The sequence below is a fragment of the Scleropages formosus genome, chromosome 16 (assembly GCF_900964775.1).
Source record: "Scleropages formosus chromosome 16, fSclFor1.1, whole genome shotgun sequence".
NCBI lineage: Eukaryota > Metazoa > Chordata > Actinopteri > Osteoglossiformes > Osteoglossidae > Scleropages > Scleropages formosus.
This window is the reverse complement of record NC_041821.1, coordinates 185,037-212,853: the sequence shown is the minus strand read 5'-3', so window position 1 is coordinate 212,853 and position 27,817 is coordinate 185,037. Positions and strand designations below refer to the sequence as shown.

The following is a 27,817-nucleotide window of genomic DNA, read 5'->3' as shown; positions in this document are numbered from 1 at the left end:
AACTTCTAAGGTGCTTTTAAAATGAACTCAAGTTTCAACACGAAGTCAACAGGCCTGTTTTGCACCTCTGCTCTAGGTAGCAGTATTTGGGAGAGGTTTTATACGACAATGGGACTCATTTCAGGGTGGGAAGACATCCAAGCTCAGATGAATGCATTTAAAAAATGTACCTGTGACATCGTGAAGAAAAACAGATGGGATGGAAATCAAATAACTGCATGCCATTCAAGGGGTGGGGATTGAACCACACAATCTAAAATTATCATCTAACATTGATTGCTATGTATTTTAATAGAGAAAACTTTATCTAGCAACCACATATAATAGCTCCTCTACTATCAAGCAAGTTCTTATACCACAGCTGTGTTACTGGAGTACTGTTTTACACGTTTTGCAGTAATACGTCTTATTTGTTCATATTTAAAACTAAGTTTCACTGACATATTTGTTGTGTTTACCAGGAGAAGTAGTGTCCCTTGTTTTGTGTCCTGCACTGTAAAATTACAGAATAATCATAATAAATACACTGCATACTGTATCAAATATCACATAATGTTAGAAGGTAAATAGTTGAACATCTATTTAAAAGTCTGGCAATGAGTTCTTAAAAAAGTAGTTTTATATGGTTGAGAAACATCTCCCATTAGGAAAGATATATAAAAAGCTTTGGAAAACAGGAACAATAAAGTAGTTTCAGACCAATCAGTATAATTAAATTCCTTTTGTATAGTTATATTCCTTTACTTTGATATTCATGACAACAGACACTACGTGAGTTATGTTGTAAAGAATTCTTCTTTAATGCATATTTAAAGGTATGGACAATAAAAACTGTTCAAATAGTTTTGTTGACAGATTTTTTTTTTGTTTTTTTGAAAATAGAAGCTCCATATCTTGATAGCTGAAAAGACAAAGGCTGGCATGGTTGCTTTTGTTCCAGACCAATATTATGACATTGCAGGAGCAGTAGTCTGCAAAGGTTTTCTTTCAGAAACAGACCATGTCATACTACTAAAAGACAGTATGTAGTGGTATTGAGGAAGACAGAAAAGGTGGTCATGCTTGGAAGCTTCAACTTGCACCTACACTGGAACTCTGGAGAAGGTAATAAACAAACTAATGGTGAGTTACAAAGAAAACCTGTTCGACAACAATACAGAGTATCAGCGTAACAGCATTCTGAAATTTGCTTTCCTGTTTATACATACTAGTTCAAGAATTTTAATATTAATTATAAATAAGATGATAAATATAACATGAATGAATGCTAATATCAGTTATATAGAGGGAATGGATTGAACTTTATCAATGAACATCTCTCATTCTCAGTTTGGTGGTTAGAACAGATACGGATCCTGTGACTAATGGCAGCTAAATTGGAAAAATGTTGATGTGAAAGACAATAACCCTGCAGTTAGATGTGATTAGCGCATACTGTGTAATTACATACATTTACATTACATTTATTCATTTAGCAGATGCTTTTCTCCAAAACAACGTACATCTCATACAAAATACAGTATGTGTTTTACATTAGTGGGGGGGCGTGGTGGCGCAGTGGCGCAGTGGTGCAGTGTGTTGCACCGGGTCCTGCTCTCCGGTGGGTCTGGGGTTCGAGTCCTGCTTGGGGTTCCTTGCGGCGGACTGGCATCCCGTCCTGGGTGTGTCCCCTCCCCCTCCGGCCTTACGCTCTGAGTTGCCAGGTAGGCTCCGGTTCCCCTGGGAGATGTGTGTGTGTATGTATGTATATATGTATGTATATATTACATTAACGAAAAGGGGAAAAAGAAGCATAAGGGGTGTAAAGAAGTTAAATCTAAAACCTTTTGATATCTGTAGTGTTTAGCCAATTTACCTGGTTTCAAATCATAACAGAAGAGTCAGAATAAATGATTAAACTTTTTACTGAACTGTACTTTATATGCAGTGTAATGTAACATATATTACAGTATTATCTATAATTTGTAGTAAATTGTTGCATTTATTCTGTCAGGTCCACTATTATTTGAAACCAGTATATAACAAATATTATATAATACTAGATATTAAAACAAATACTATCCATTTGTTTTAATATTATATTTTTAACAAATATATAGTATTTTTTGCCCACAGATTCTGAATAACCTGTAAATGTTGTAGATGTAACACAGAAACCCTTCTAAACACCTTTGAATCATTTTAGGGGACTTGGCTGTGCATTAGCCGGTAGTCTGCAGGTCCGATAGCCCATATTTTATTCAGTTTGGTGGTTGTGTGTTTACGCTCATTGGTCCATGTTGATGTGTGACGAACAATTTTACTCTTTTCCCTTTTTGTTTCTTTAGCTGTACAAAAGTACATGGGGAATATTGACATTTGCATGATCTGCCAGGGCATCACCCAGGTGAGCACAAGCATGGGCATACAGGTGTGGTGTCAATAGAGGGTGTGTAATCTCTGAGGTCTGTTTCCCACAGTTACTTTTCACCCAGAATGATAGCGATAGTACCAAAAACCTTAGAATGATTTCTAGGCTGCGCTTAACTTTCTTTGGATCTTGTTTTATTAGAAACTGGCACATTTATAGTTATATAGATTCATGCAACATACAGAAGAAATCCTTTTGTACATATTTACATAAAATCAGAAGAGCTGTCAATCTTCCATAATGTAAGGATCTATGCATGATGATAAGTGAAGAGGCAAAGGTTAGGGTTTTGCAGCGCATTTGGACCCTCTAGGAAGTTACATAATCCTGAAGGCTGACGGCACACAGTGGGGTTGGAAAGGGAGCTGTCACTCACTGCGCTTTGGAATGTGCTCTTTTGTCAAACCTGTCACCCATCCCTCTGCCTCAGTGCGTCAGTCCTTTGAAACCACAAAATACAGATAATAATTGAGCAGAAATACACCCTCTGCCATAAGGGTGTCAACTCCTCATAAAGCATTGTTTTAGTTTTAAAGAATCTTAAAAAATAATAGCTGGCCTTTCAGAGCACCCACATCTTGAAAGGATCTGAACACTTCTTGCTGTAGTCACTTAGCTATGAGATGAATGCTTTGGCATTCAGACAGCGTCCCAGTCCAGCAGTGGTGAGTGAAGGATTAACCACAATGACAAGATTGCTGTTGGTGAAAAAAAGACTAAGTATTTTTTTCAGAAGAGAATAAGTAATGCGGGTAATCTCACATCTGCACAATTGAGATCACACAAGACACACTGGTAACCCCTCGAACCAGGAGGAATAGTGTCGCAGACACCTGCCCGTGAGCAGGTTGTTTGACTCTTACTAGTGGGAGTTAACGCAAGTCAGCGCACAGAGGAATGTCAGTTTTGCCGTCACTCCACAGCTGTGATGTGCTATTTACTTTGCTCATGGGTACTTTCGTCAAAATTATAAAGCAGCCCTCAAACTTTTGCTAAACAAGAAAATGCCAACTAATTTAAAGCTCCTCTTTCAAACCTCATATTCCTGCTTTGGAATATTGACGTAATCTGATAAAAGCCCATCACTACGTGACTTTGTAGGTGAATGTTTTGCAGTAATCACGCTGACCTGATATATAATCATCCTAAGTGAAGCAATGATTGTGACGGAATGAATTGTTGATTATGAACCAGCCGTATTATAACTTACTAAAACCTGGTTTAAAATTCATTATAACTCAACTGTATTGGGTCTCTACTCTTTTATTTGAAATGTTCACTCAATCTTTGTTGAGTGGTACAAAACTGGACCAGCTGCAGCTCAACAGTGTTAAAACTAAGAAGGCGTTGATAGACACCTGGAGCTCTCAGGGGCTTCTGTGTTTAATGAGCATTAATGGAGTGGAAGTGAAGGTGATGGGTTCATACACTTGGACAACACATTGAAATGCTCAAATACAAACCCATTTCCGGAAAAGTTTGGATATTTTCTAAAAAGCAAAACAAACAAAAATCCGCAATTTGTTCATTCTCTTCAATCTTTATTTAACTGACAAAAGTACAAAGAAAAGATTTTCAGTGTTTCCACTGACCAACTTAATTGTATTTTGTATATATAAAATACAAAAGTTTAATCGCAGATGCTGGCTTTTACAAATTTTGCTGATAACAGTCCGGTTGGTCCTTTTCACCTTTGGCATAGAGAACTCAATGTCCATTTTTCCTAAAAACAAGCTGAAACGTGGAGTCATCTGACCACAGCATACATTTCTACTGCCTTTCAATCCATCTGAGATGAACTCGGATTCAGAGAACTTGGCAGGGTTTCTGCTTAGAATTGATGTATGGCTTCCTTTTGTGTAATAAAGTTTCAAGTTGCATTTTTGGATGGGGTGGTGGACTGTGTTAAGTGATAACAGTTATCTAGAGTACTGCCAAGCCGATGTAGCTGTATTTATTATGGTAGCATGACAGTTTCTCATATTATGCTGTCTGAGGACTCAAGGGTTACACACAGTCATTAGTTGTTTCCAGCCTTGCCCTTTACCACTGACATTTCTCCAGATTCCCTAAATTTTTTAACAATGTCATGTACAGCAGATGGCAAAACACTGAAATTCTTTGCAGTCTTGTATTGAGAAATGTTCTTTTTGAACTGATTGACAATCCTCTCACAAAGTTTGGCACAAACTGGTGAGTCATGATTCACCCTTACTTGCAAAGACTGTGCCTTTGGTGGAAGCTCCTTTTATAGCCAATCATGATACCCTCACTTATTACAAATTAACCTGATTATTGTGGAATCTTCCAAAACAGTGTTACTTGAATATTCTATAAACTTTTCACTCTTTTTTTTGCCTCTACAACTTTTTTTGAGTGAGCTGCAGGCATCAAATTATAAATTTGTTTCTACTTACAAAATACAATCAAATTAGTCAGTGAAAACATTAAAAGTCATTTCTTTGTATCGTGAGGTGTGGTGGTGCAGTAGGTTTAGCTGGGCTCTGCTCTATAGTGGGTCTGGGGTTCGAATCCCACTTGGAATGCCCTGCAATGGACTAGCCTCCCCTCCTGGGTGTGTCCTGCCCCCCTTCAGCCTTATGCCCTCTGTTGCTTGGTTAGGCTCTGGTTCACTGCAATCCTGCTTGGGACAAGCAGTTTCAAACAGTCTGTGTTCTTTGTACTGCTCTGAGTTAAATAATGGTTCAAGAGAAATTTTGCATTTTAGGAAATATCACAATTTTTCCAAAAATTGGGATTCTGATGCTAAGACTCCATGGAAGAAATGGTAGAGTGGGCTTTAATTTCTCAGGAGACTCAGCTCTTTTGGAGAACCTGAAACATGCATCCCGATGGCACAGTGGCATAGTGAGTAGTGCTGCTGTCCCATGGTGCCTGGGGGGGTGTGAGAAGACATGGGTTTAATCCCTGCTTAGTTGGTGTCAAGTTTGCATGTTCTCCCTGTGTCTGCATGGGTTTCCTCCCACAGTCCAAAGACATGCTGTTCAGGTTCACCTGTGGTGTGTGAGTGACAGAGAATGTGTGTTCCACTGATGTATGGATGAGTGACCCATTCAAAGTAGTGCATCTAGCAGTGTAAGTCACCTTGATGAATAAGGTGTATGGGCTCATAACACTAAATAGATTTCACTGGAAGTTACTTTGAAGAAAAATGTCTGTTAAATAAGGAAAGGTACTAGAAGAACATTATCTGAATGGAGGACAGTTGCATAAATATGTTGGTTTTGAACTTTAAGGAAAGGAGCACCTTGGCTGGGACTGAACCTGAATATTCAATTAAAAGTATTTTATAGTGATATACAGAGTACTGAAAAAAGGGCCAGGAGACATAATACAAATAAATAATAAATTACTACAATAACTATGTTATTATGGGTGGTCCAAGTGCCAGTGGTTGGGTCTGGGTCCAATTTATACACTTCAAAGGCTGACCAGGCTGGCTGCAGACACCAACGGTCCTGTTCTGGCTTCTAGTGCCAAGTTTTGTTTTCTTGATTTCTTCTATTTCTCTGTACTTCCTGAAAAACCGGTTGCATATCACAGCCTCTGGAATGTGCATCTTGTGGCACTGCTCCCAGACGAGGGATGGCCTCCTGTCCACACCCCAGAGGGACAAACTAGATCCAGTTACACACTAAATGTTGCCATTATCCTCACATGTCTTCTTTCAACACAAAGGGAGGGGCCATTCATGCATCCACCTATTCACTCCCAGGTGTGCAGATAACCTATACATGCCTGCTCACCTGCACACCCCTCCCGCCTTGAGATAGAGACACTACCTGGTCCAGAATCCCTGATTTTGTCATGGAGTTCCCTCACATTGTTTGGTTCGTTCTGTAATGAGACAACTGTATGAATTTTTATGTTTTTGTTATTAGTCAGAGAACATTTATTTTATTAACCCTGGGTCAGCAAACAGGCAATGAGACCTTCAAACACCACCTTTATAAAAGCTATTATACAAGATAAATTTTGTGCTATAGGGCCTCCTTGTGCTTCTTCACAGTGCAGTGTCTGAGAGAACAGGTGTCCTGCTGTTTGGAAGGCCTTACAGCTGGAAGAGTATTGATCTCAGGAGAGAACAGTTGTCAACAACATCTGTGAAGAAAGCATGCAGCTTAGTCTAAATCTCTTGTCATCAGAAATGATTCTCACTCTAAAATTAACACAATAATTTAATGCAGAGTCCTGCACATGAGATACTGCGTTTGGACCTAGTCTCCCCCTGACATCCACTGGCACACAATACACTGACACAAAACCCAGTGGAAATTCACTGACATAACCTGTCATGCAATACCACCATGTGGTCAGAGGGGGTATGAGCTAGTCAGGTGTGCATGTGATTTGCACAGTTCTCCCCAACACCAAGTACAGCAGAACCCTGCAAACAGTTAACATCAGCAGCTGTGACCTTGATTTGGCTCCTTAAGATTGCAACAGATTACAGCTGACCTGTGACACTTAAAACTAGATGCAAACAAGTTTTTTTTTGCCAATGGAGCCCCCAACTACACACACACACACACACACACACACACATACACACACATTTTCAGAACCGCTCGTCCCATACGGGGTCGCGGGGAACCGGAACCTACCCAGCAACACATATTATTTTATATATTAAATATTTCATATATTTTATTTATTAACTGAAAAATATTATTCATCTTAAAACAACAGAGGAGTAGCATCATCAGTACATCAAAAGTGAAAAGGTGAGTAGCATGAAGAATACATTTATATATTTAATTGCCCAATCGATAGCTGTCATCTTGCCATGGTGGTCAGGCTTGTGCACTGCCATGACCCAAAGGGTTATATTGACTGGAGTAACACTCCTTCGGGTTCAACCTTGTCAGGAAGACCAATGGTTAGCACTCAGTCAAAGAGCAGTGAACATCATACTGGGCAGCAGATGCTGGCTTTTACACATTGAAGGCACCTAACAACATATTTCATTGGGTGACCTCAATAAGTGGATGGCTGTGAAGTATGGAGAAGGCTCTGCTGTGCTTAACTTTTACTGGCTGGCTTGTAAATAGCATCCAAGTCCACCTGCTGGATGTTTGGAAATGGAACAGGGGAAGAAGATGGGATCAGAACATCCAGGAATTTGGAATTCTCAATTGGTAACATAGGGCATTACAAACTGGAATCTGGCACAATAATCTTTCATCAGCTATACCTATTTATGTTTAATTTGCTGCTTCTGTCATGAACTGTCATTGTACTGTTTGGAGAGTGTTCTTATATTTTTTTCTTACTTTATTACTCTGTTCTGTTTCCTATAGCTGCCAAAGTTCAACACTCTGGTTACAGCCTACAAGACGATCAATCTATCTGCTCCCTGTCTAAAAGACACAATCACTTGCTATGCCCAAACTAAACTGTAACACATTTGGCTGTAATAATCTCAAAACACAACTGTTTCATACCCACTGCTGCATTACTGGTAATAATAATAGTGGTACTGGACTAACTGTTTGTATTTTGTCAAATGAATATCTGTTTCTGTATCTTTCCATCTGTTGGAGAAATGTACTAATGTTTCTTCCGATATTAACACTTTTTTCTTGAAAAGCATCTACTAAATGAATAAATGTAAATGTTAATGTATTGTTACCTTACCGCTCTGATGTTGGTCTATACAGTATGTTGAATGTCTCTAAGTGAGCAGCCACGATGTCATATTCCTTGTATGTACTTTTCAAGAAACTTAATTTTAATGAGATTTGGTGGTATTTTATTTTAATTTGGTGTCTTCTGTGAGGCTCAAGATCGGGGGTGCGGTGGCGCAGTGGGTTGACCCACAGTCCTGCTCTCCGGTGGGTCTGCGGTTTGAGTCCCGCTTGGGGTGCCTTGCGACAGACTGGCGTCCCGTCCTGGGTGTGTCCCCTCCCCCTCTGGCCTTACGCCCTGTGTTGCCGGGTAGGCTCCGGTTCCCCATGACCCCGTATGGGACAAGTGGTTCTGAAAATGTGTGTGTGTGTGTGTGTGAGGCTCAAGAACAAGTTCTGTCTGTGAGCTGGGGGGTGGTCAAACCCTGGGAAGGAGGCATTGAGAAAGATAGCTCTCAGAGACCCATCTAGGCTGGAATTGAATAATAATAGCCAGCTGCCACCACTTCAGGGTCCAGCTAGAAGGACTAGCTGAGGGTGTTGTGGAAAATAGCCTGAAGTAGGAGGCTATCCTGCTTTGTTTTGGTTTGTTGCATTAACTTGACACGTGGCTATTTTGGTTTATGATAAACCTGTTTTGCTGAAAAGTCCTGCTATCCTGTATCTTTGTTAATTAATAGCCCATAAAAACATTGCTAATGTTACTGGTTATTTTTAGAAACCGATTAATTTCATACAAATATATTACAAATGAATGCTTCCATCAATTTTTCAGTAAATAAGTAATACAGACTAGTGTTTAAACACAAACACACACACACATTTCCTGAACCGCTTGTCCCATACGGGGTCGCAGGAAACCAGAGCATACCCGGCAGCAGAGGGTGTAGGGCCGGAGGGGGAGGGGACACACCCAGGACGGGATGCCAGTCCGTCGCAAGGCACCCCAAGCGGGATTCGAACCCCAGACCCACTGGAGAGCAGGACCCGGTCCAACCCACTGCACCACCACACCCCCCTAGTGTTTAAACAGTAAGATTAAAATTACAGTGTAGTGACATCAATAATAACCATAATTATTATAAAATAATTACACAAAACATTTATCAGATGCTTTTGTCCAATGAAATTTCCAATGAACTGTATGCAGTGTTATCAGCCCACACACCTTATTCACCAAGGTGACTTACACTGCTAGATACACTACTTACACTGGGTCACTCACCTATACATCAGTGGAACACAGATTCTCTCTGTCACTCACACATTATGGATGAATCTGAACAGCATGTCTTTGGACTGTGGGAGGAAACCAGAGCACCCAGAAGAAACCCACTTAAACATGGGAAGAACATACAAATGCCACACAGACTGAGCAGGGATCGAACCCATGTCCTCTCACATCACCCAGGGGCTCTGAGACAGAAGCGCTACTTGCTGTGCCACTGTGCTGCCCAACCAGTAAAGAAATTATTTTTAACAAAAAATAAGTTACATAAAATGATTTGAAGAAAACCCTCCTGTACACATACATTAAAAATTTATTTTCAGATTCTATCTGAGCATCAAATCTCAAATTTCATGAAAAAATATTAAAAGACACTGAATAAAAATGATCATACAGTTTGCATTGCTCTGCACTACAGAAATTTTGTCCCATATCTTCTCTAAATGTTAGATAAATCCTGTAAAAATATTTCACAAAATTCCTGAATTAAAAGCAGAATGGAACAAAGTCTTGCTGGAAGTCAACTTGATGGAAGTCAGAAGCATTGAAAAAAAGTGTTTAATTCAGATTTTCACATTTGGCATATAATCTTAGTACACATTTGCAATCCAAACACATACATCAGTTAACAAGACATGTTTTTATTTAACAAGGAATAAATAAATAGGTATAATATGCATACACAATTATACAACATATTAAACAAAATAATGCTTATGGTGTGTGATTGAAATTTCCCACAGAATAGCCTACAGATTCCAGCTGAATAGATACTCAGAAGAAGGTAACAAAGTAAGAGTTCCATTTGGAAAAAAAAAAAAAAAATTCCGGTGCGGGCATTAAAATATGATTGAAATTTTCTAGTAAATATCTTTCTACATGTTGGAATATAACTTTGAAAGATGAAGGAAACAGTTTTATGAATTTCAGTCAGCTGGAAGAATGAAGTTTAATAAGAACCCCTGTAGGAGTATGACTTCTGACATCATGTTATTGGACAACTGTCGATTAAATGAAATTAAATTAAATTATTAGATTTATGCTTTATTCAGATTGCAGTTACTTTTTTGCACGGAAGAAATCATACACTGAATGCAATCGTGTTGTCAAGGTTACTTCCATTTTTGCCCACAGTGATTCTGATCTCCTCAGAAAAAGTTGTCATGGATTCTGTACTGAATGTTGCAGGAGTTTCTTTGGCACCTCTTAATGGCAGCGCAGCAGCCACACAGCAAGCACTGCAATACAGGGGTTGGAAAAGAGGGATGTCAGTCAATGAAAACAACCAATCAGAACACAAATATTCTTTTTCTTTCTTTCTTTCTTTCTTTTTCTTTCTTTCTTTCTTTCTTTCTTTCTTTCCACACTTGAGAATACTTACACACAGCAGAATCCAGACAGGGAAGAGAATGATAGCGATACCACAAGGAATGATGATGGCTAAGGCCCAGCCTGGGAAATGACTTCCTGGAGTGGTGATTTTGTCCACAGGGATGGTGAGCAGAAGGGTAGGAGTGGGTGTGAAGTTCATTGTATTTGCTCCCAGACCTGAAAGTGCAACATTAATTCACAATTTCATGAAAACAATGCCCATCAGTGGGAAAATCAATCTGTCATGTCCAACTGACTTTGTGTGCCGATAGCATAAAGAAAGGCATATGGACATCGTTCATGTCGAGCGCTAATTGGAACAGCAACACACAAGAAAAGGTATCAACCAGTACACAAGAAAATGATGCTCTTAATCTCAGAAAACCTATTTGCCTCGAGGAACTGCACCTCAAACCAGCCTTACTCCCCATCAGGCACTCACCCCTTTATAATCCTGGATAGTATCCACTGCATTTACACAACTATTTTACATTCCTATTATTCACAATGAACATTTGTTTATTGGTTGTATTTTTTGGCTTAAGACACTTTTCAGTAATGCGAGTTGGTACAATATTGAGAACATACTGTATGTGAACATTAGAAAAAATTTTAAGACCTTGGTAAACATTGGAATCACATTGATAAACACTGAAATCCCAAGCAGGGAATGGCTGTTGTATCAATAAGTGAAGTTACTTGACCCTTGGCTGCTTTAGCAAATATTAAAACTGTAAGTTACTACTGTATATGAAAGGAGAGATGTAGTGATGGCGAACATACCACTGATTCTCAGGATTTCAGAAAGGAAGGGGCTCGGGCTACTGATGTCTCCTTCTTTGAAGATGTACTTCACAGCTGCTTGAATCTGGTTTTCCGCGATCAAACTAAAACAGAAATAAACAACCTGATATTGACTCAGTATTATTTGAAAAAAAAAAAACAACTGAGCAAATTCAACCTTTCTCTTCATTATGAATTTTTTTATTTGATTTTATGCAGAATTCAGTCTAGTCGTCGTTGACTTACGTGAAATTTGCCCGTGGAAAGACAATGTTCCTAGTTTACTATAAATGTGTAAGAGGCTTAATTTTTTTTTTTTTACACTTTGCACTTAGCTAGTCACTCGGAAATCACGACTTATGTAAAATTTGCGGGTGGAAAGACAACAGGAGTCGCTGTTGCATTGTTCAGAATTTTGTTCAGCTGGGGTTTGTATATCAAACAAGAAGGAAAAAAGAGGACAGATTAAGCTAAAATAAAGAAATTATAATTCCATGAAGTCTCTGAAAACTACGGCATTCTTATATTAGGGACAGACAAATGCTCAACTGCCAGTTTATTCAGTTCAGTGTGGCTTCTTTTTCCTCAACAATGATTGGTGACCTCACCAGAAAATTCACTGAGTCCTGGATCTGGTTATAAGTGTCATTCAGGAGTTGGTCATTCTGAGAGATAGTGACGTTGTTGATTGAGAAGACAAATTTGAGAGCAAAGGAGTTGTTTGATAGCTCTATAACAAAATGGGAAAAAAATGACACAACCTTAATTAGAAAACTGTTTGAGAACAGTAATATCTGTTTGCTATGAATTTTTGCACAAATACCATAGGTACATTTATTCTTTTCAATGAAAGAACGAATGGGGGACTGTATCTGATGTGCAAATAGAAAGACACAGATACTCGTCCTGTTATTTGTTAATATCACAAATATTCATCAGCCAAAAAATGAAAAATCTCAGGCCAGGGGATGCCCAGCCTCAGACTTAATTCTAGGTACAGCTATTCTGTGCTTCAAAAAAATGTGAAATTAGACAAACTGAATGTGTTTTGGCACAGTGTTTCCATAATCACAAAAGCAATTTGCATCAGGGGGTGATTTTGCAAACCAATTACTCCTGCTATGTGAGGAATGCATGCACATGTTTTGTAGAAAGCCTTGGAAAAAATGTAGAAATAGAAAAGATGAGAGGAAACATTCAGCAGTGGGAAACACACCTTCATAAGTAACATTCTGCAGCATCTGTGGACGGTCCAAGGATCTGAGTTTTGGGATTAATATAAATTTTGTTGCACTGAGCACCTCACTTTCAGTGGGTGCTGGCATTCTGGTAGCAAGCACCAGACGGATGATGATATTCACTGACCCAATGCTGCTGCTGCTGCTGCTGCTGCAAAAAAAAATATGTCAACCTTATTGAAAAAAAAGAAAAGACTCTCAGAAAACCTGCAGAAAACAGTGTCTGAGAAAGTGGATTATTCAGGTTGTTAGAATGTGAATGGTATCTGTCAAATTACCAAAGAGCTACACTATGAAAGTAAGGACTGTAAAAATAATACAGTACATACGTGGTCTGAGACCCTGTTGCAACTGGAGAAGTTGCTGAAGTCAGACTAACTGTGGTTGGGATTGTGAATGTGGCTGTGGCTGGAACAGTAATATCCAGACCTAAAGATAACACACACACACACACACACACATTTTCAGAACCGCTCGTCCCTTAGGGGGTTTCCTTAATTCTAATTGGAAATATGAAAATGTAACTAAATTCAATGACAACGCCAGTAAGCAAAGGAGAAAATCATATAAAAGAAAGAAATTATTCATGATATGAAAAAGAAAAGAACAAGGAAAAAACGACTGAAATTCGATAACCCTGGAGAAAACAAATTTCCTTTAAAAGTCTAGTGTGCAAAAATAAAATTGAAACACGTAGTGAGTAACAACACCCTGTTCCCAGCAGTCAATATGAAAGATTTTTAACATCTCGGAAAGAGTTACGTAACTCAGCCGGTTGGTTCAATATCAATTAAAAGTTGAAAGAGTTGCTACCGTGCGTCAAAGGGACGGCTGCAATGATGCCGAACGTACCGCTGATTCTAGCATAAAACTGTTTTCGTCCACTAGAAAAAAAATAAAAAATCTCCAGAAGCAGTTTGAGAACATGTAGCGTAATTTTCAGTTTAAAAACATACTTCGTATTATTTTCCCATTTATTCAGATGGTTTTTTTTTACTGGAGCACTTTTGCTAAGTAATATTTGAATATACTACCTTTGAGGCCAGTTCCTGTCCAATACCGGAAGAATAAATATGACTGCGTGCACAGCTTCGTAAAACTCACTTTCACAGGTTATGTTCCATTGTATTTCTGAACTGTCCAAAGCTGTGATTTGTGGATCCAAGAGCGTGCCTGCGCTGAGCACTTCTCTTTCTGTATGTTGATTTATGTTATGGTGTCTAACAGCAGACGGATATATACTTTTGCCGATCCTCTGCAGAATTATAAATAAACCAAAGAAAAACCACATCAGGATTTGAAACTGAGACTATGATGAATAAATCTATAATGGAGAAAACAAGACAGGCAATGAATTCACAGAAATATAGGGAATTAGTGAATGGGTTCTGTCAAATTGCAATGTTCGATGGTTAACTTCATTTTGCTAAATTATCTGTTTCAATTTACTTTTTAAACTAGTTGTATTAACAGCACTGAGTCTCAGAAACATGCAAGCAGAGACAGCGACTGAAGGTCAAAAGACTACAGTATATGGATTGTATAAACAATTCATACTTTCTAATATTTCTTTGACATAGAGTTGTATAATTGTAGATTATAAAACAATACATACATGGTATGAAATCCTGCTGATGTTGTAGGAACTGGAACTACAGGGACAGCTGGCAGATTTGTTGCAGTGCCTTTAACCACAGATTCTGGAGTACTTGGTGTAGAAGAAATGGTTCTGCTTATGTCTGTGATGGTCAAAGTGGTGGCAGTTGTAGTACTGTATGGCGCAATTGTCATAGGAGGCGTACAGATGGAGTCTGTGGCTGTAGGAGCAGGTGTAGTGATGGATTGTGCTGCGATAGGAGAAGGAGGTGTAGCGGTGCATTGTGTTGCTGTAGGAGCAAGAAGTGTTGCTGTGGATTGTGTAATTGTTGAAGGAGGTGTAGAGGTGGACTGTCCCACTGCAGACAAAAGAGGTGTAGTTGTGGACTTTATTCCTGTAGGAGCTGGTGGTGTAGTGGTGAGTTGTGCAAATGTTGCAGGAAGAGTAGAGGTGGATTGTGCCAATGTAGAATAAGAAGGTAACGTGGACTGTGCCACTATAGGAGCAGCAGGTGTGCTGGTTGAATATGCGGTTCTTGCAAGAGATGTAGTGCTGGAGTGTGTGACTGTAAGAGAAAGAGGTGTAGTTGTGGACTGTGCTACTGTAGGAGCAGAAAGGTTAGTGGTGGGTTGTGCCACTGTAGGATAAATCGCTGTTTTTGTGGATTGTTCAACTGTAGGAACTGGTGGTTTAGTGGTGAATTGTGCAGTTGTTGCAAAAGATGTAGTTGAGGACTGTGCCATTATAGGATCAGAAGGTTTAGTGGTGGATTGTGCCAATTTAAGAGCAGGAGATGTAGTTGAGGACTGTGTCATCATAGGCGCAGCAGGTGTACTGGTGGATTGTACCACTGTAGTAACTGGTTGTGTAGCGGTGGATTGTGCCACTGTAGAAGCTGGTGGTGTAGTGGTGAAGTCTGTGGCTGTGGGAGCAAGGGGTGTAGCAGTGGAGTGTGACACTGTAGGAGCAAGAGGTGTAGTTGTGGATGGTGCAGTTGTTACAGGAGGTTCAGTAATAGAGTCTGTGGCTGTAGGAGCTGGTAGTGTAGTTGTGGATTGTTGTTCTTTAGGCAAAGGAGGTGTAGTGGTGGATATTGTCACTGTAGGAGCTGGTACTGTATTGATGGATTGTGTGGCTGTAGGAACAGATGGTGTCGTTGTGGATTGTGTTGCTATTGGAACTTTTGGTGTGGATGTTGATTGTACAGTTGTTGTAGGAGATATGGCTACAGGAGGTGGTGGTGTGGTGGTGGATTTTGTTACTGTGGGAGTTGGAGTGGCGTTGGATTGTGCCACTGTCAGGTTTGCAGGCGAAGTCATGGATTGTGCCATTGTAGGAGCTGCTGGCATAGTTGTGAATTGTTCCATTGTTGGAGATTGTGGTGTAGTGATAGAGTGTGCAGTTGTAGTAGCAGAAGGTGTAGCTGTGGGTTGTGTTACTCTAGGATCAGGGTGTATATTTGTTGACTGAGCTACTGTAGAAGTTGGTGTAGTGTTGGATTGTGCAGGTATAAAAGGTGGTGGTGCAGCAGTCGATTGTGTTGCTCTTGGAGTAGTTTTGGATTGTGTTACTGTAGGAGCAGGAGGTGTAGCTGTGGATTGTCCAGCTGTTGCAGGAAGTTCAGTTATGGAGTCTGCGGCTGCAGGAGCAGGAGTTGTAGCAGGGGATTGTGCAGTTGTTGCATGAGGTTCAGTGATGGAATCTGTGGTTGTAGAAACTGGAAGTGTAGTTTTGGACTGTGTCACTGTAAGAACAGGATGTGTAGTTGTGGATTTTTCCTCTGTAGGAGCTGGTGGTGTAATTGTGGACTGTGCCACTATATGAGCAGGAGGTGAAGTGGTGAAGTCTGCAGCTGTAGGAGCAAGAGGTGTAGTGATGGATTTTGCCGCTGCTGGAACTGGTGTTGTAGTGGTTGTTTTTGCAGTAGTAGCAGGACTACTAGATGATGGTGTGGTCACATAACTTGTAGCAGTGAGTAATGTGCTCCATTGTGCAGTAGTTGAGGTAAGCTGTACTCCAGAACTCAGCATTGCATTGACGGATGTTGTTGTTGAACTGAGACTTGTCATTTTTGCAGGTCGCGTGGTAGGTCTGCAGTGTCGGTGGCGTCGATGGTGTCGGTGGTTGTGATCGTGGCATTCATCGCTGTTTAGGCTGAAGCGCTTCATGTGGGCTTTATTGGCCATGGTCGCAGTTGCGAATTCCTTTGTCGTGGTCCATGGTACCATAGTAGTGGTTTTTGTAGCTGTTTCAGTTGTAATTGATGTGGTTGAAAGAAATGCCTTGTTTTCAACTTGAGCATTAATTGTTGATGCTAGAGGAGGAATTGTAGCTGTGAGAGTGTCAGAGATTTCATGTTTAATTCTTAGTTTTATTCCGGAACAATCAGTTTCAACCAAATTACTAAAGTCACTCTTTGGCAAGTTTTGCTGTTTAAATTTACGGTAGAACACAAGCAGGATAATTTAACAATGGCTTTTTAATGTACTATTTTTGCTATTATTACTTCTATATGATTTTTTTTTTATTCAGTACAAGATTGTTTGTATTTAATAAGTCAGTGGTACATTATGTTATTTTGCTACTTCTATATAGTTGTATATATGTGTGTGTGTGTGTGTGCATATATCCTTACCTGTAAAAAAAAACAGGGCAACTATTGAAATCTTATCCATGTTTGCAAGTCGTTCTCCCCACCTGAAAGGTAAAGATTTTGTTTTAATTTTATTACATCTTCAGTGTTTGGGACCACGGACTAATTAGTCTGCACTACTCAGTAATGTGGCTTGGCATTTAGAAAAGTATCTTTCCATTACTATTGTGGTCAGTTTTGTGTCTTTCACCATGTTTCCCAAAAATGTGACACTAATGTGACACTTTCCGTGAAGAAAGAGCCACCCAGATCACAGATAGATCATTTTACACTTTTACAATGGCCCTGACCATGGCTATAAATGGCATTATTATTATGATTTTTAGTAACTAGCACAGATTAGTTGCATAAAGTAATAAACCATTTCATGTGCACTTTGAGAATCACTCGGTGAAAGAAAAATTGAGACATTTCAGCAAAATCACAAATTAAGAAAGTTTAAGGAAAATATTGTGGCTTGTAGTATGACCACAGTTTAACTGATCCTAATGATTGCAGATGTCATATGGACTGTCCAAGGCATTTCAGAGGCTATGGGCACACTATCCAACTGTCCTTGAAACTAAGAATGTCACGTCAATGTTTGAAATTTAGGGCTATCAGAACTCTCAGTACAGGCAATATGCTAGTGCAAAGTCTACATACACCAAACGGCTCCTGTGCCAACAAAGGTGGTCAGATAATTGCCATAGTTTTCTCATACAAAATGTTCAATTAATGCTGTAAATTACAGCAGAAATGAAAGCCTACTGAACTATTGTCTTTGGACTGAAATAAACGTTCTGCATTTCTCAGTAATAATGCTAATCCAACTGACAACACAAACCCTTGATTCCAGTAGCTAACTTCATTGTTCAGTTACCCATCAATGCTATCTAATATTTGTGACAGTAACTCTAAAACTGGTAATTAATTATTCTACACAGGCTACTGATCAATGTATCCAACAGGAGAAATATGTCAAGTGCAATGTAATGCGCTGCACTCTGGGTTCAGATGGGGCGAAGAAGGATGCACAAACAGTGTTCATTACGAACATTTCTTTGAACATCTACACACAGTGAGAGGTATAGGCGCTAATACATGGAAATAATGCTCTCAGGCCAAAGACCGGTGTAGTTTGAAGGGGGGGGGGCAACAATCAATGCCCTTATTTCTTTCTTCGGCCCGGCCAGTGAGAAGGAGAGCCGATGCGGGAGACGACCCCAAGACATCGGCGAATCATTACACGACCCCGACCCCAAACGCAACCCCCCCTTCCAAGTGCCCCCACGACCTACCAGTTCCCTGTGCCCCCGTTTCCCTCCCTTTCCCCTGTCTGTTGACCCACACAACTTTGAATAAACCCCCCCCCTTTCTCGCAACCCTCGTGACTGTGCCAGTGCTTCTTCCTTACAACCCCTTTTTCTCAAGGACCTGCATCTCCAATCAGCCTTCCCAGTCTACTTAGCACTCCTCAGGCTTTCCTCTCCCCTTCACTGGGTAACAAACTCACCGCCTTACATTCCCTGTAAGTCCCCACAACAACCAACCAACCAATGTCTACAACCACTTGTCCCAAGCGGGGTCACTGTGAGTCAGAGCCTACCCGGCACCACAGCACAAGGCCAAAGGGGGAGAGGACACACCCTGGACAGGACACCAGTCCACCAGAAGGCACCCCAAGCAGAACCAAAACCCCAGACTCGCCACACAGCAGGCACTAGTCAAACCCACCACTCCACCGCACCCCCACAATTCAGCCATTTACAATAAAACCATTTTCTCACCCAAACTCCAGTAAGGGTTAGGGTTATTACAATAATTTTGTCATGAGCCCTTGTCATTGACTCTCTCAAGGTGGCACAAGGTGCCTGTTTCTCTTGTTTTAATTACTGCTTTAAATGACAGTTATCATTTTGGGAGTTGCAATACAGTCTTGGTAATCCTCTAAATTCTGTTTTTGAGATACTGCAGGAATGCAGTGCTACCTGCTCCACCACTGTGCTACTTACAACTATGTTCATGAGATGAACAAAATAGATGCATTAAAACTAACTGAAACTCATAACTGTCGTAAATGAAAAAAAAACAAAACTTTTTTTTTTAATGTACCTTTACAGAATGAGAATTATATCATATCATTTTCACCCAGAACCTGCCCTTTAATATTCATTTTACTTATTTGTCCAGGTTGAGTATCCTGCACATGAGGATTGTTGTTTAATGGTCATTACTTTCTCTTCAAGATACGGAAAAGCTAGTATATGCATTTGTCTACATCGGACATGACGCTATTATGAAATCAGACTCTTAGACTAAAAAAAGGCTCAGAAGCACAGTGATCACTGAAACAATATCACGATTTTTTCTATCATGTCAATTTTTTTAAATGTAAATGAGTTAAACGATACATTATTTTACTATTTTTCTCACACACACACACACACACACACACACACACATTTTCAGAACCGCTTGTCCCATAGGGGGTCACGGGGAACCGGAGCCTACCCGGTAACACAGGGCGTAAGGCCGGAGGGGGAGGGGACACACCCAGGACGGGACGCCAATCCGTCGCAAGGTACCCCAAGTGGGACTCAAATCCCAGACCTACCGGAGAGCAGGACTGTGGTCCAACCCACTGTGCCACTGCGCCACCGCACCCCCTACCTCTTTTTCTCAGTTCAAGAAAAACACTCACCTCTTTTAGATTTTTCCTTTTTTTTTTTTGTGGTCAAATGATGATCCTTCTGTTTTGGTAAAACACTGTGATTAGTTTGTGGATCTCCAGGAGTTTTCAAGTTCTGATGTACTGACTGCTATCCACAGTGTCTCCTGAGCTAGTTTAGTACCTTTCACCGGAGCTGTAGTAACGATCTATTGTGTTTTGAGTGCATGAGAAGGTTTTTAATCTCACCCTAACCCTACCCGTTTGATTAGGTGGGGCCCCCTTGTACTACCTGCACTGTTATACGCCCTAACTGAGGAATGTGACCTTGACGTGAGCATTTGACGTTAATAAAGCCATGCAGTTCTTTGAGCATGATGCTCCTGATGCTCTTTCCTTTTGTTTCCCTGCCCCTCCTGCCTACGCACACTGGTGCTCCTCAACTGTGAGCTGCGATTTCCGTCACCTCTCCTCTGGAGCAGACAGTGGTCCTGGCCTGATCACCATGTCGCAGTATTTGTCCTATCTGATCATACCAAGAGTTGTGCTCTAGCACAGCTGTAATGTTAACAGAGCTGGGGGGCAGGGGGCAGGGAATAAGGGGTGTGAGACAGTAGTGTATTCATCTTGGAGATCTTCATGTGGAAACATGGGCCTCATGCCTTCTGCAAGATGCATTAACATCTCGTACAAGCCTTCTGGTGTCATATACCACAGTGCTTTGAGTAAGTTTTTCAAGGCAGATATGTAAACACAGTAACGTCTTTCGAGCAGAATGTTTTTGAGGGATGCACTTGGGAGTAGCTGATGCATTCCTGTCCTCATCAAAAGCTGATGACGCATCATCACCGGTTAACCTATCAGCTACATTGTGTATTTGGGACCTATTGTTTGGTGACAGTGTCCCACAGGTTGGAAAACTGTCTTTTACAATCATTATAATGATGCTTTGCTAGATCCTCAGACAAGCTTATATTATTCAAAATTCTTAAAGCATAAGTATTTAAAAGTTACCTCAAAACACCTCAAAACCTTGACTGTCTTGGTCTTGCTAAACCAGTTTGATCCGAAGCACAACAAATGTTTGTGAAATCGCTCACTTTCCCATTTACACTATATTACATAAATTTCAGAAAAACCATAGTCTATAGAGAGATCCACGAGTAAAATTCTCCGTGTTCTATTTCAAGCTTTCTAAGGGAAAACATAATTTCTGAAGAAAGCTGCCACTATTTCCACTTTGCTTCCATTTTTTTTTTCCAGATTACATAAAACTTGGTAACAATTCATTAAATAAACCACTACATATTCATGCATCAGTCTGAGAAAGTACTCTGGCAAGTGTCATTTGGACCCCATATTATTAATATGAACTACAGTTCAAAGGACACCAGTACCTATTTACATACCGGTATATGTCTTATATATTTTACATTTACAATTGCAATTATTAAATATAAAAATATATTTGTACCCTACCATGTAAATTACATCTAAGTTACATTTTCCTCGATAGCCACCACTTGTAAGAGTGTTATTTATGTTATGGGTGTTACTGTGTATGCTCTAAATACAAAATTAATGGGAAGTTAACATTAATAAAGCCATGCCAGTGGGAGGCATGGTAAATAACAATGATGAATACCACATATCTGTTTATTGTGGATGAAAGAAGTTGTCTCCTGCACTTGTTTTTTCTAAGAAACAGCTCCATTGTTTAAACATTTTAATACTGTAATTTTTGCTTACATATTACCTGAGGGTTCCAATTAATGTTATTTGTTACTTTTTCTATGTTTTCTGTGTTACAGTATGTACAGAAAATCAACAACCACTCCATGGATAACAGGGACACACGGCACTCATGGAGAGGTACTGAGACCATTGCAGACTACAAGCCACCACCACAGACCTGTGAGAGTGATGCCTCCCACCGAGATGAGCTCAGCAACTTCTACTCACGTTTGCAACATGCAGGTGTGCAAGCCCCTCCACACCTGGGTGACCGGGTACTGCATGTGACAGTGGCCAGTGTGAGGAAGACCCTAACAAGAGTCAAACATTGAAAAGTTACATATATATAGTTATTACTGTGCTTGTTAGCTTCATAAGACTTTAAATACTACAAAATTAGACACACTGCATATGCAAATTATACAACAAAATACACTTTTCTCTGTTGACTAATCAGACAGGGCTCATACTGTTATAAAAAAAATGCATAACAAGGCACATTTCAGAAATGAACCTGCTGTTACAAGTCTATTTCTTCGATGAATCTCACCACACCTTTCTCACATGCACTGCCATGAAAGAGAAACTTGTTTCTTCCCAGAAATTGCTGCAGCGTGGAAAAGCAGTTTTCTGGCTATAGCACTTTTAATATGGGGTACAGACATAGCTAATCCTTTTGGTCAATTAATTAAAATAATGGCTTTATAGAAATGATGAAAATAAACCAAAAAAGAATGATATGAGTTAAAGTTTTAATTACATCAAAAACATATTGTTCAATACAATCCCTTTTAAAATAAAAAAATAATAATTTTTTCAACATTTGTTTTATTTAGTTAATAATACCAGACAAATACTACGTACAAACAAGTAACATGCACAATACTGTGCAAATAACAGTAGGATCTCATAAACTGCAATAAAGTTTTTTCTTTATTAGTCTTTGCTTCCAAGTATTCCACAAAAATACATACACACCATCTGAAACCACTTGTCCCATACAGGGTCGCTGGGAGCCAGATCCTAACCCGGCAACACAGGTCATAAAGCTGGAGGGGGAGGGGACACACCCAGGAGAGGACACCAGTCCATCGCAAGGCACCCCAAGCAGAACTCGAACCCCAGACCCACCGGAGAGCAGGACCCGGTCCAACCCACTGTGCCACTGCACTCCCCCTTTCCACAAAAGCAATGCTCTTAAAAGTTATCCATCCAAAGAGAAGTGATAGATAAATAGGTCTCTGTCCATGCTCTTTTATGCTGCTGTAAAGTGTGTGTGTTTGTGTATTTAACTGAGAAGAAAGTTGTCACGCCCACAAATCAAGCAGCCGTACCTGATGACAACCAACAAGGCCAGGGATAAAGGCAGGGCCGTCCCAGCACAAGGTTGTAGAATCTTGCAACTCTCCGGCTTGTGAATTCAGCGTTTCATACCTTGTACCCTGTTCCTCGTTCCTGTGTTTACCTGGCTTTTGACCTCTGCTTGCGTTCCCTTGTTCTGAGTCCTGTCTTGTCCCCAAAAAGGCGTTTGCACCCCAATCAACCGACACCTGTCCCTGACCACTGATTTCGCCTGACTCTGGGGGTTTGTTGGATCCGGGATGACCTCACCCACGCCTGGGTCCAAACAACCTACCTCCTGCCTCCCTTCCCTGTCTGTGACAAAAGTCTCGGAATGGATAAAAACAGGAGTGTAACATATACAATTCTGCCTGCCAACTCCCAGCTCACAGAGTAGATTTCCACTTTATTTTTCTCAATATAATTATATCAAAGGACATTTGTGAGTCACACATCCAGACACCTGCAGACACCTGTAAACTGCTGTGCTTCCCTGATTTCAGGCTCTAATAGACTGTGAGTTTAACAGATTTAAGATTAAGCATAAATAATGTGCTTTGAAAGGCAATGAGAGAAAGAGTCAGGCTTAAACTGAAGATGTGTGTTGTTCAATGTGACCTCTCTTTATGTGGTGCTGGAGAAATAGCTTCACTGCTACTATATACACAGCAATACACAACTATATTTTTGTTTAAGCCTGGTGACCCATCACATATTGTGTCTTTAGCAAACTGCTTTAACAATATAAAATTATGGATGAGTAATTTTTTTTTTTTTTATTTCGAAATGCCAGTAAAACAGAGGTACTTGTGGTGGGTGGTGATGCTGAAACTCTTGACACAATCTTTCCTACCAGTGGTATAAACAAGCGTACAGGATATGTTAAAGACTTGGTTATTTTGTTGGACAGAAAAATTCTTGTTGGCTGTGCTGTGTGAACTGGGACATCAAGTTAACATTCATCTACAATGTTGATGCAGAGCACATACACACCTTCATGGCAGCGGTGTTCCCTCATGGCAGTGGCCTCTTTCAGCAGGATTATGTGCCCTGCCACACTGCAAAAATTGTTCAGGAATGGTTTGAGAAATATGGCAAAGAGTTCAAGGTGTTGACTTAGCCTCCAAATTCCCCAGATCTCAATGCAATCCAGCATCTGTGGGATGTGCTGGAAAAACAAACCTGATCCATGGAGGCCCTACCTAACAACTTACAGAATCTGCTGCTAACATCTTGGTCCCAGATACCACAGGACACCTTCAGAAGTCTTGAGGAGTCCATGCCTCAATGAGTCAGAGCTATTTTAATGGCTAGAGAGGGACCAAAACAATATCAGGCAAGTGGTTTTAATGTTTTGGCTGATCTGTATGTGTATATATATATATATATATATATATATAGATATAGATATAGATATATACACCATCTATTTTCTTTCCCGCTTGTCCTAGGTAGGGTCGCAGTGTCAAAAGGGAGAGCAGAGAAGCTCAGCCACCCCTGTCCCCTGCAACTTCCTCCAGCTCAGCCTAGGGGATCCCCAGCAATTCCCAGGTCAACTGTGAGATATAATCCCTCCAGCGGGTCCTGGGCCAACCTCGGGGCCTCGTCCCAGTTGGCCGTGCCTGGTATACCTCCAAAGGTAGGCGCCCAGGGGGCATCCTTATCAGCTGCTCAACCAGCTCAACTGGCTCCTCTCGATGTGGAGGAGTAGTGGCTCCTCCAGGATGGAGGGGACAGGAGGCTGAGTCTGGGAGCATGGTGGATAGTTTTGTGGAGTGGTGCAAATTAAATCACCTGCAACTCAACATAACAAAGACCAAGGAGTTGGTGGTAGATTTTAGGAAGCAAAAGACCTGTCCGAATCCCGTTAGCATCCGGGGAACAGAGGTGGACATTGCTGAGGACTACAGGTATCTGGGTGTTCACATAGATAATAAGATGGACTGGACTAAAAACACTGAGGTTTTAGCTGCTTGTACTTTCTCAGGAAACTTAGGTCTTCCAGTGTCTGCAGAACCATGCTGCAGATATTCTATCACTCAGTGGTGGCCAGTGTTATCTTCTACACTGTAGCGTGCTGGGGCAGCAGGATGAAGGCAACAGATGCCAATAGACTCAATAAGCTCATCAGGAAAGCTGGCTCTGTCTTGGGGATGGAATTGGAGTCTTTGGTGGAGGTGTTAGAGAGGAGGATGCTGAGGAAATTACTCAGTATTATGGATAATGCCTCTCATCCCCTGCATGCCACGTTGGAAGCACAGCGGAGCAGCTTCAGCCGTAGATTAAGACCACCGAGGCGTACCACAGAACGCCATAGGAGGTCTTTTATACCAGTGGCCATCAGTTTGTATAACTCTTCCCCCTTCTGTCGGGAGTAAAGTGGTAACATCGAGTATAATTGTATAATTATTATGTGCAATATCATTACTTCTTTCAACGTTACTAGCAATATAACCATTTAATATCATGTGAAATTGTTTTAAATTGTTTTAAATTTTAATATAATAATGTAATATAAGGTGTAATATTATGTGCTGTGTCACTTTCTACCTTCCACTTTGCTTTCTTACTTTTTTGTGTACTTTTTTTAAAAAAACTTTTATATTTAATTGTTTTGGTTAATCTGTTTGAGCAATCTCTGGCACAAGAATTTCCTTCGAGATGAATAACATTCTGTCTTATTTTATCTTATCTTATGCCCAAACTCCTCGCCCTATCACGGAGAGTGAGTCCCAACACCCTGCAGAGAAAACTCATTTCAGCCGCTCGGATCCGCAATCTTATTCTTTCAGTCATTACCCAAAGTTCATGACCCTAGGTAAAGGTAGGGATGTAGATCGACCAGTAAATACAGAGCTTTGCCTTGTGGCTCAGCTCCCCCTTTCACCACTAAACCATTAAACATGACCATGAGTTTAATGTTTTTCAGAGGCCTTCCCAGTCACCGGATCTGAATTCAATAGAACACCTTTGGGTTGTGGTGTAGATTTTTTTTTTATTTCCAAGGAGTTCCTGAAAAACCAGTTTTAATTAAAAATCCTATTGTGTGTGCGTGCGGAAATGTGCATGATGTACTCTGTTTTCTGTTTGCACCCATAGTTACAAAATCTGTGATTCAGTTTTAATTGTGTGCAGGGTGAAATCATTCATTCCACCAACCCTTTATGTGCAGCAGGTGTATTGACAGCTATGCAGGTGCTCCCCAGCGCAGGTTCATGATCTCAGCTCTGAAGCACTGGGCACAGCATGATCTGCAGTATTTTAGAACATCAAACAGAGTCTGAATTGTCATGTCATTGTCCAAACCTCTTGTCCCACACGGGGTCACGGGGAGCCGGAGCCTACCCCGGCAACACAGGGCGTAAGGCCGGAGGGGGAGGGGACACACCCAGGACAGGACGCCAGTCCGTCACAAGGCACCCCAAGCGGGACTCAAACCCCAGACCCACTGGACAGCAGGACTGTGGTCCAACCCACTGCGCCACTGCACCACTGCACCCCCTTGCTTTTTTTTTTTTTTTTTTTTTTTTTTTCATTTTCAGTCTATTGTGCATGGGAACACCAAGCAGGCTGAGGGGGGCAGCATAGTAATTTGGTTGGGGTGTAGCAATCGATAAGGTCTTGTACATATCCAGGAGCAGATCACTGAAGGGTTTTGTAAGCTGTAACCAGAGTGTTGAATTTGATCTGGGCAGCTATAGGAAGTCAATAGAAAGAGCTGGGGAGGAAGGATACATGAGAACTCTTTGATAGGTGAAACACAACTTGTACCACTGTATTCCGTATCAGGTGGAAAAGTTTGATAGCAGAGGCCGTAAAACAGACAGCAGAGAGTTGCAGTATTGACAAAATGAGTAAGTTGTACAATTTCATAGAGTTCTCTACAGAAGACGGACAAGCAGGGAGGTGGAGGATTTTTCTATTGGAGAGGCTGAGTGGTAGGTGGTGATCAGACTTGCAGTCAGAGATGTCTGAGAGGTAGGCAATGATGTGTGAGGAAATGTCTGCAGGGTGCGTGTATGTGGTATCATTCATTTTGGCTGCGTGTGATGCCTGCACTCCTTCACTTGTCCATGGGGCATTGCGACTTCAATGTTCCAATAGATATCCCAGGTGTGAGAAAAGGCATTGCTGTAATAAACTGTTTAATACAGATTCAGTTTCAGAGTGATAAACAAGATATGTGACCTCCCACTCCCCACCACTCACCCACATGGTATTTACTTCAGCTGCCAACTGGGAAATATGTCCTCAAAGAAAAAAATCCCATGTCCTAATGTGACCAATCAACTGACTGACTAATCAAGGTTTTACCTTGTTTTTTATCGGTTTGGGATGGGCAGTTTCTCAACCAACCCCTTGAATTCATAATGACAGCTGAGCTGTGCAATAAATTTTGTCTGTGAATGGTGCATGTGCGTGTATGTGTGTGTTGTTCAGAGGCCAAGCATGCAAACCGGCAAGTCTGTTTCTCAGGGCGGCTGTTTTTAGCAGCCAATAGCTTGCAATGTGCTCTGTTAAACTAAACAAAACTAAATTGCCTTTTGTGTGTGAATGGGTCATTGAATGTGTCTGTGTGAGGCTACCCTGTAATGAACTGACATCTCCTCCAGGACATACCCCCCCTCATTCTTGCCATCCGTCCTGCTCGGATTGGCTCTGGGCTGTTGTGACCCTAACCAGGACAAGCAGTTAACAATACATATGAAAAATGCAAACTCCACTCAAACTGAGCCAGATTTGAACTTACAGCCGAACAGTTGATCTGTTGTGATGCAGCAGCACTACTCAGTACTGCTCCGTAATACCCTGAGGGCAAATGCATTTTTTTATTTTCAGTCATTTTAAAGTCTACAGTTTTAAAGTTAATAAAGTAAACTGTGTCGTAGCCATGATGTATCCTGTCTCTGTCATGAGACTGCAATAAAGAGGGATGCTGAAAACTAGAATAAAATCGGAATAATCAGAACAGAATAAAATCTAACAGTCAATCTTTAATTAACTTAAGAGCTTCATCTTATGGGGGTGCGGTGGCGCAGTGGCGCAGTGGGTTGGACCGCAGTCCTACTGTCCGGTGGGTCTGGGGTTCGAGTCCCGCTTGTGGTGCCTTGCGACAGACCGGTGTCCTGTCCTGGGTGTGTCCCCTTCCCCCTCTGGCCTTACG

The 27,817-nt window shown here is 40.9% G+C and overlaps 1 protein-coding gene across 7 annotated transcripts; it reads right to left on the bottom strand.

Annotated features, from left to right (window-relative positions):
• Positions 1 to 9,828: 9,828 nt before the first annotated feature.
• On the bottom strand, positions 9,829 to 21,900 carry LOC108934729 (mucin-2-like). 7 transcript variants are annotated; one of them, XM_029258840.1, is made up of 10 exons: positions 21,868 to 21,900; positions 21,541 to 21,623; positions 16,911 to 16,972; positions 14,294 to 16,607; positions 13,008 to 13,107; positions 12,657 to 12,829; positions 12,049 to 12,170; positions 11,441 to 11,544; positions 10,668 to 10,834; positions 9,829 to 10,524 (listed from the first exon to the last, which is right to left on the bottom strand). In XM_029258840.1, exons 1-5 carry the CDS (start codon positions 21,886 to 21,888, stop codon positions 13,053 to 13,055), a joined length of 2,535 nt encoding a protein of 844 aa, XP_029114673.1. In that variant the 5' UTR covers positions 21,889 to 21,900; the 3' UTR covers positions 9,829 to 10,524; positions 10,668 to 10,834; positions 11,441 to 11,544; positions 12,049 to 12,170; positions 12,657 to 12,829; positions 13,008 to 13,052. The 7 variants fall into 7 exon arrangements, with proteins under 7 accessions (XP_029114673.1, XP_029114672.1, XP_029114676.1 ...); XM_029258839.1 differs by having other exon boundaries at positions 12,657 to 12,826; XM_029258843.1 differs by having other exon boundaries at positions 12,657 to 12,826; positions 14,294 to 16,589.
• Between the last annotated feature and the right edge of the window lie 5,917 nt (positions 21,901 to 27,817).

Excerpts from the sequence above, each read along its gene's own strand:
- LOC108934729 (XM_029258840.1), bottom strand. The coding sequence starts at position 21,888 with ATGGCAGTGCATGTGAGAAAG. Across the intron at positions 16,608-16,910 it reads TGCCCTGTTTTTTTTTACAG|CTACAATTCCTCCTCTAGCA; the intron begins GTAAGGATATAT and ends ACACTCTCACAG. Across the intron at positions 13,108-14,293 it reads TCAGCAGGATTTCATACCAT|GTCTGGATATTACTGTTCCA; the intron begins GTATGTATTGTT and ends TGTTATCTTTAG.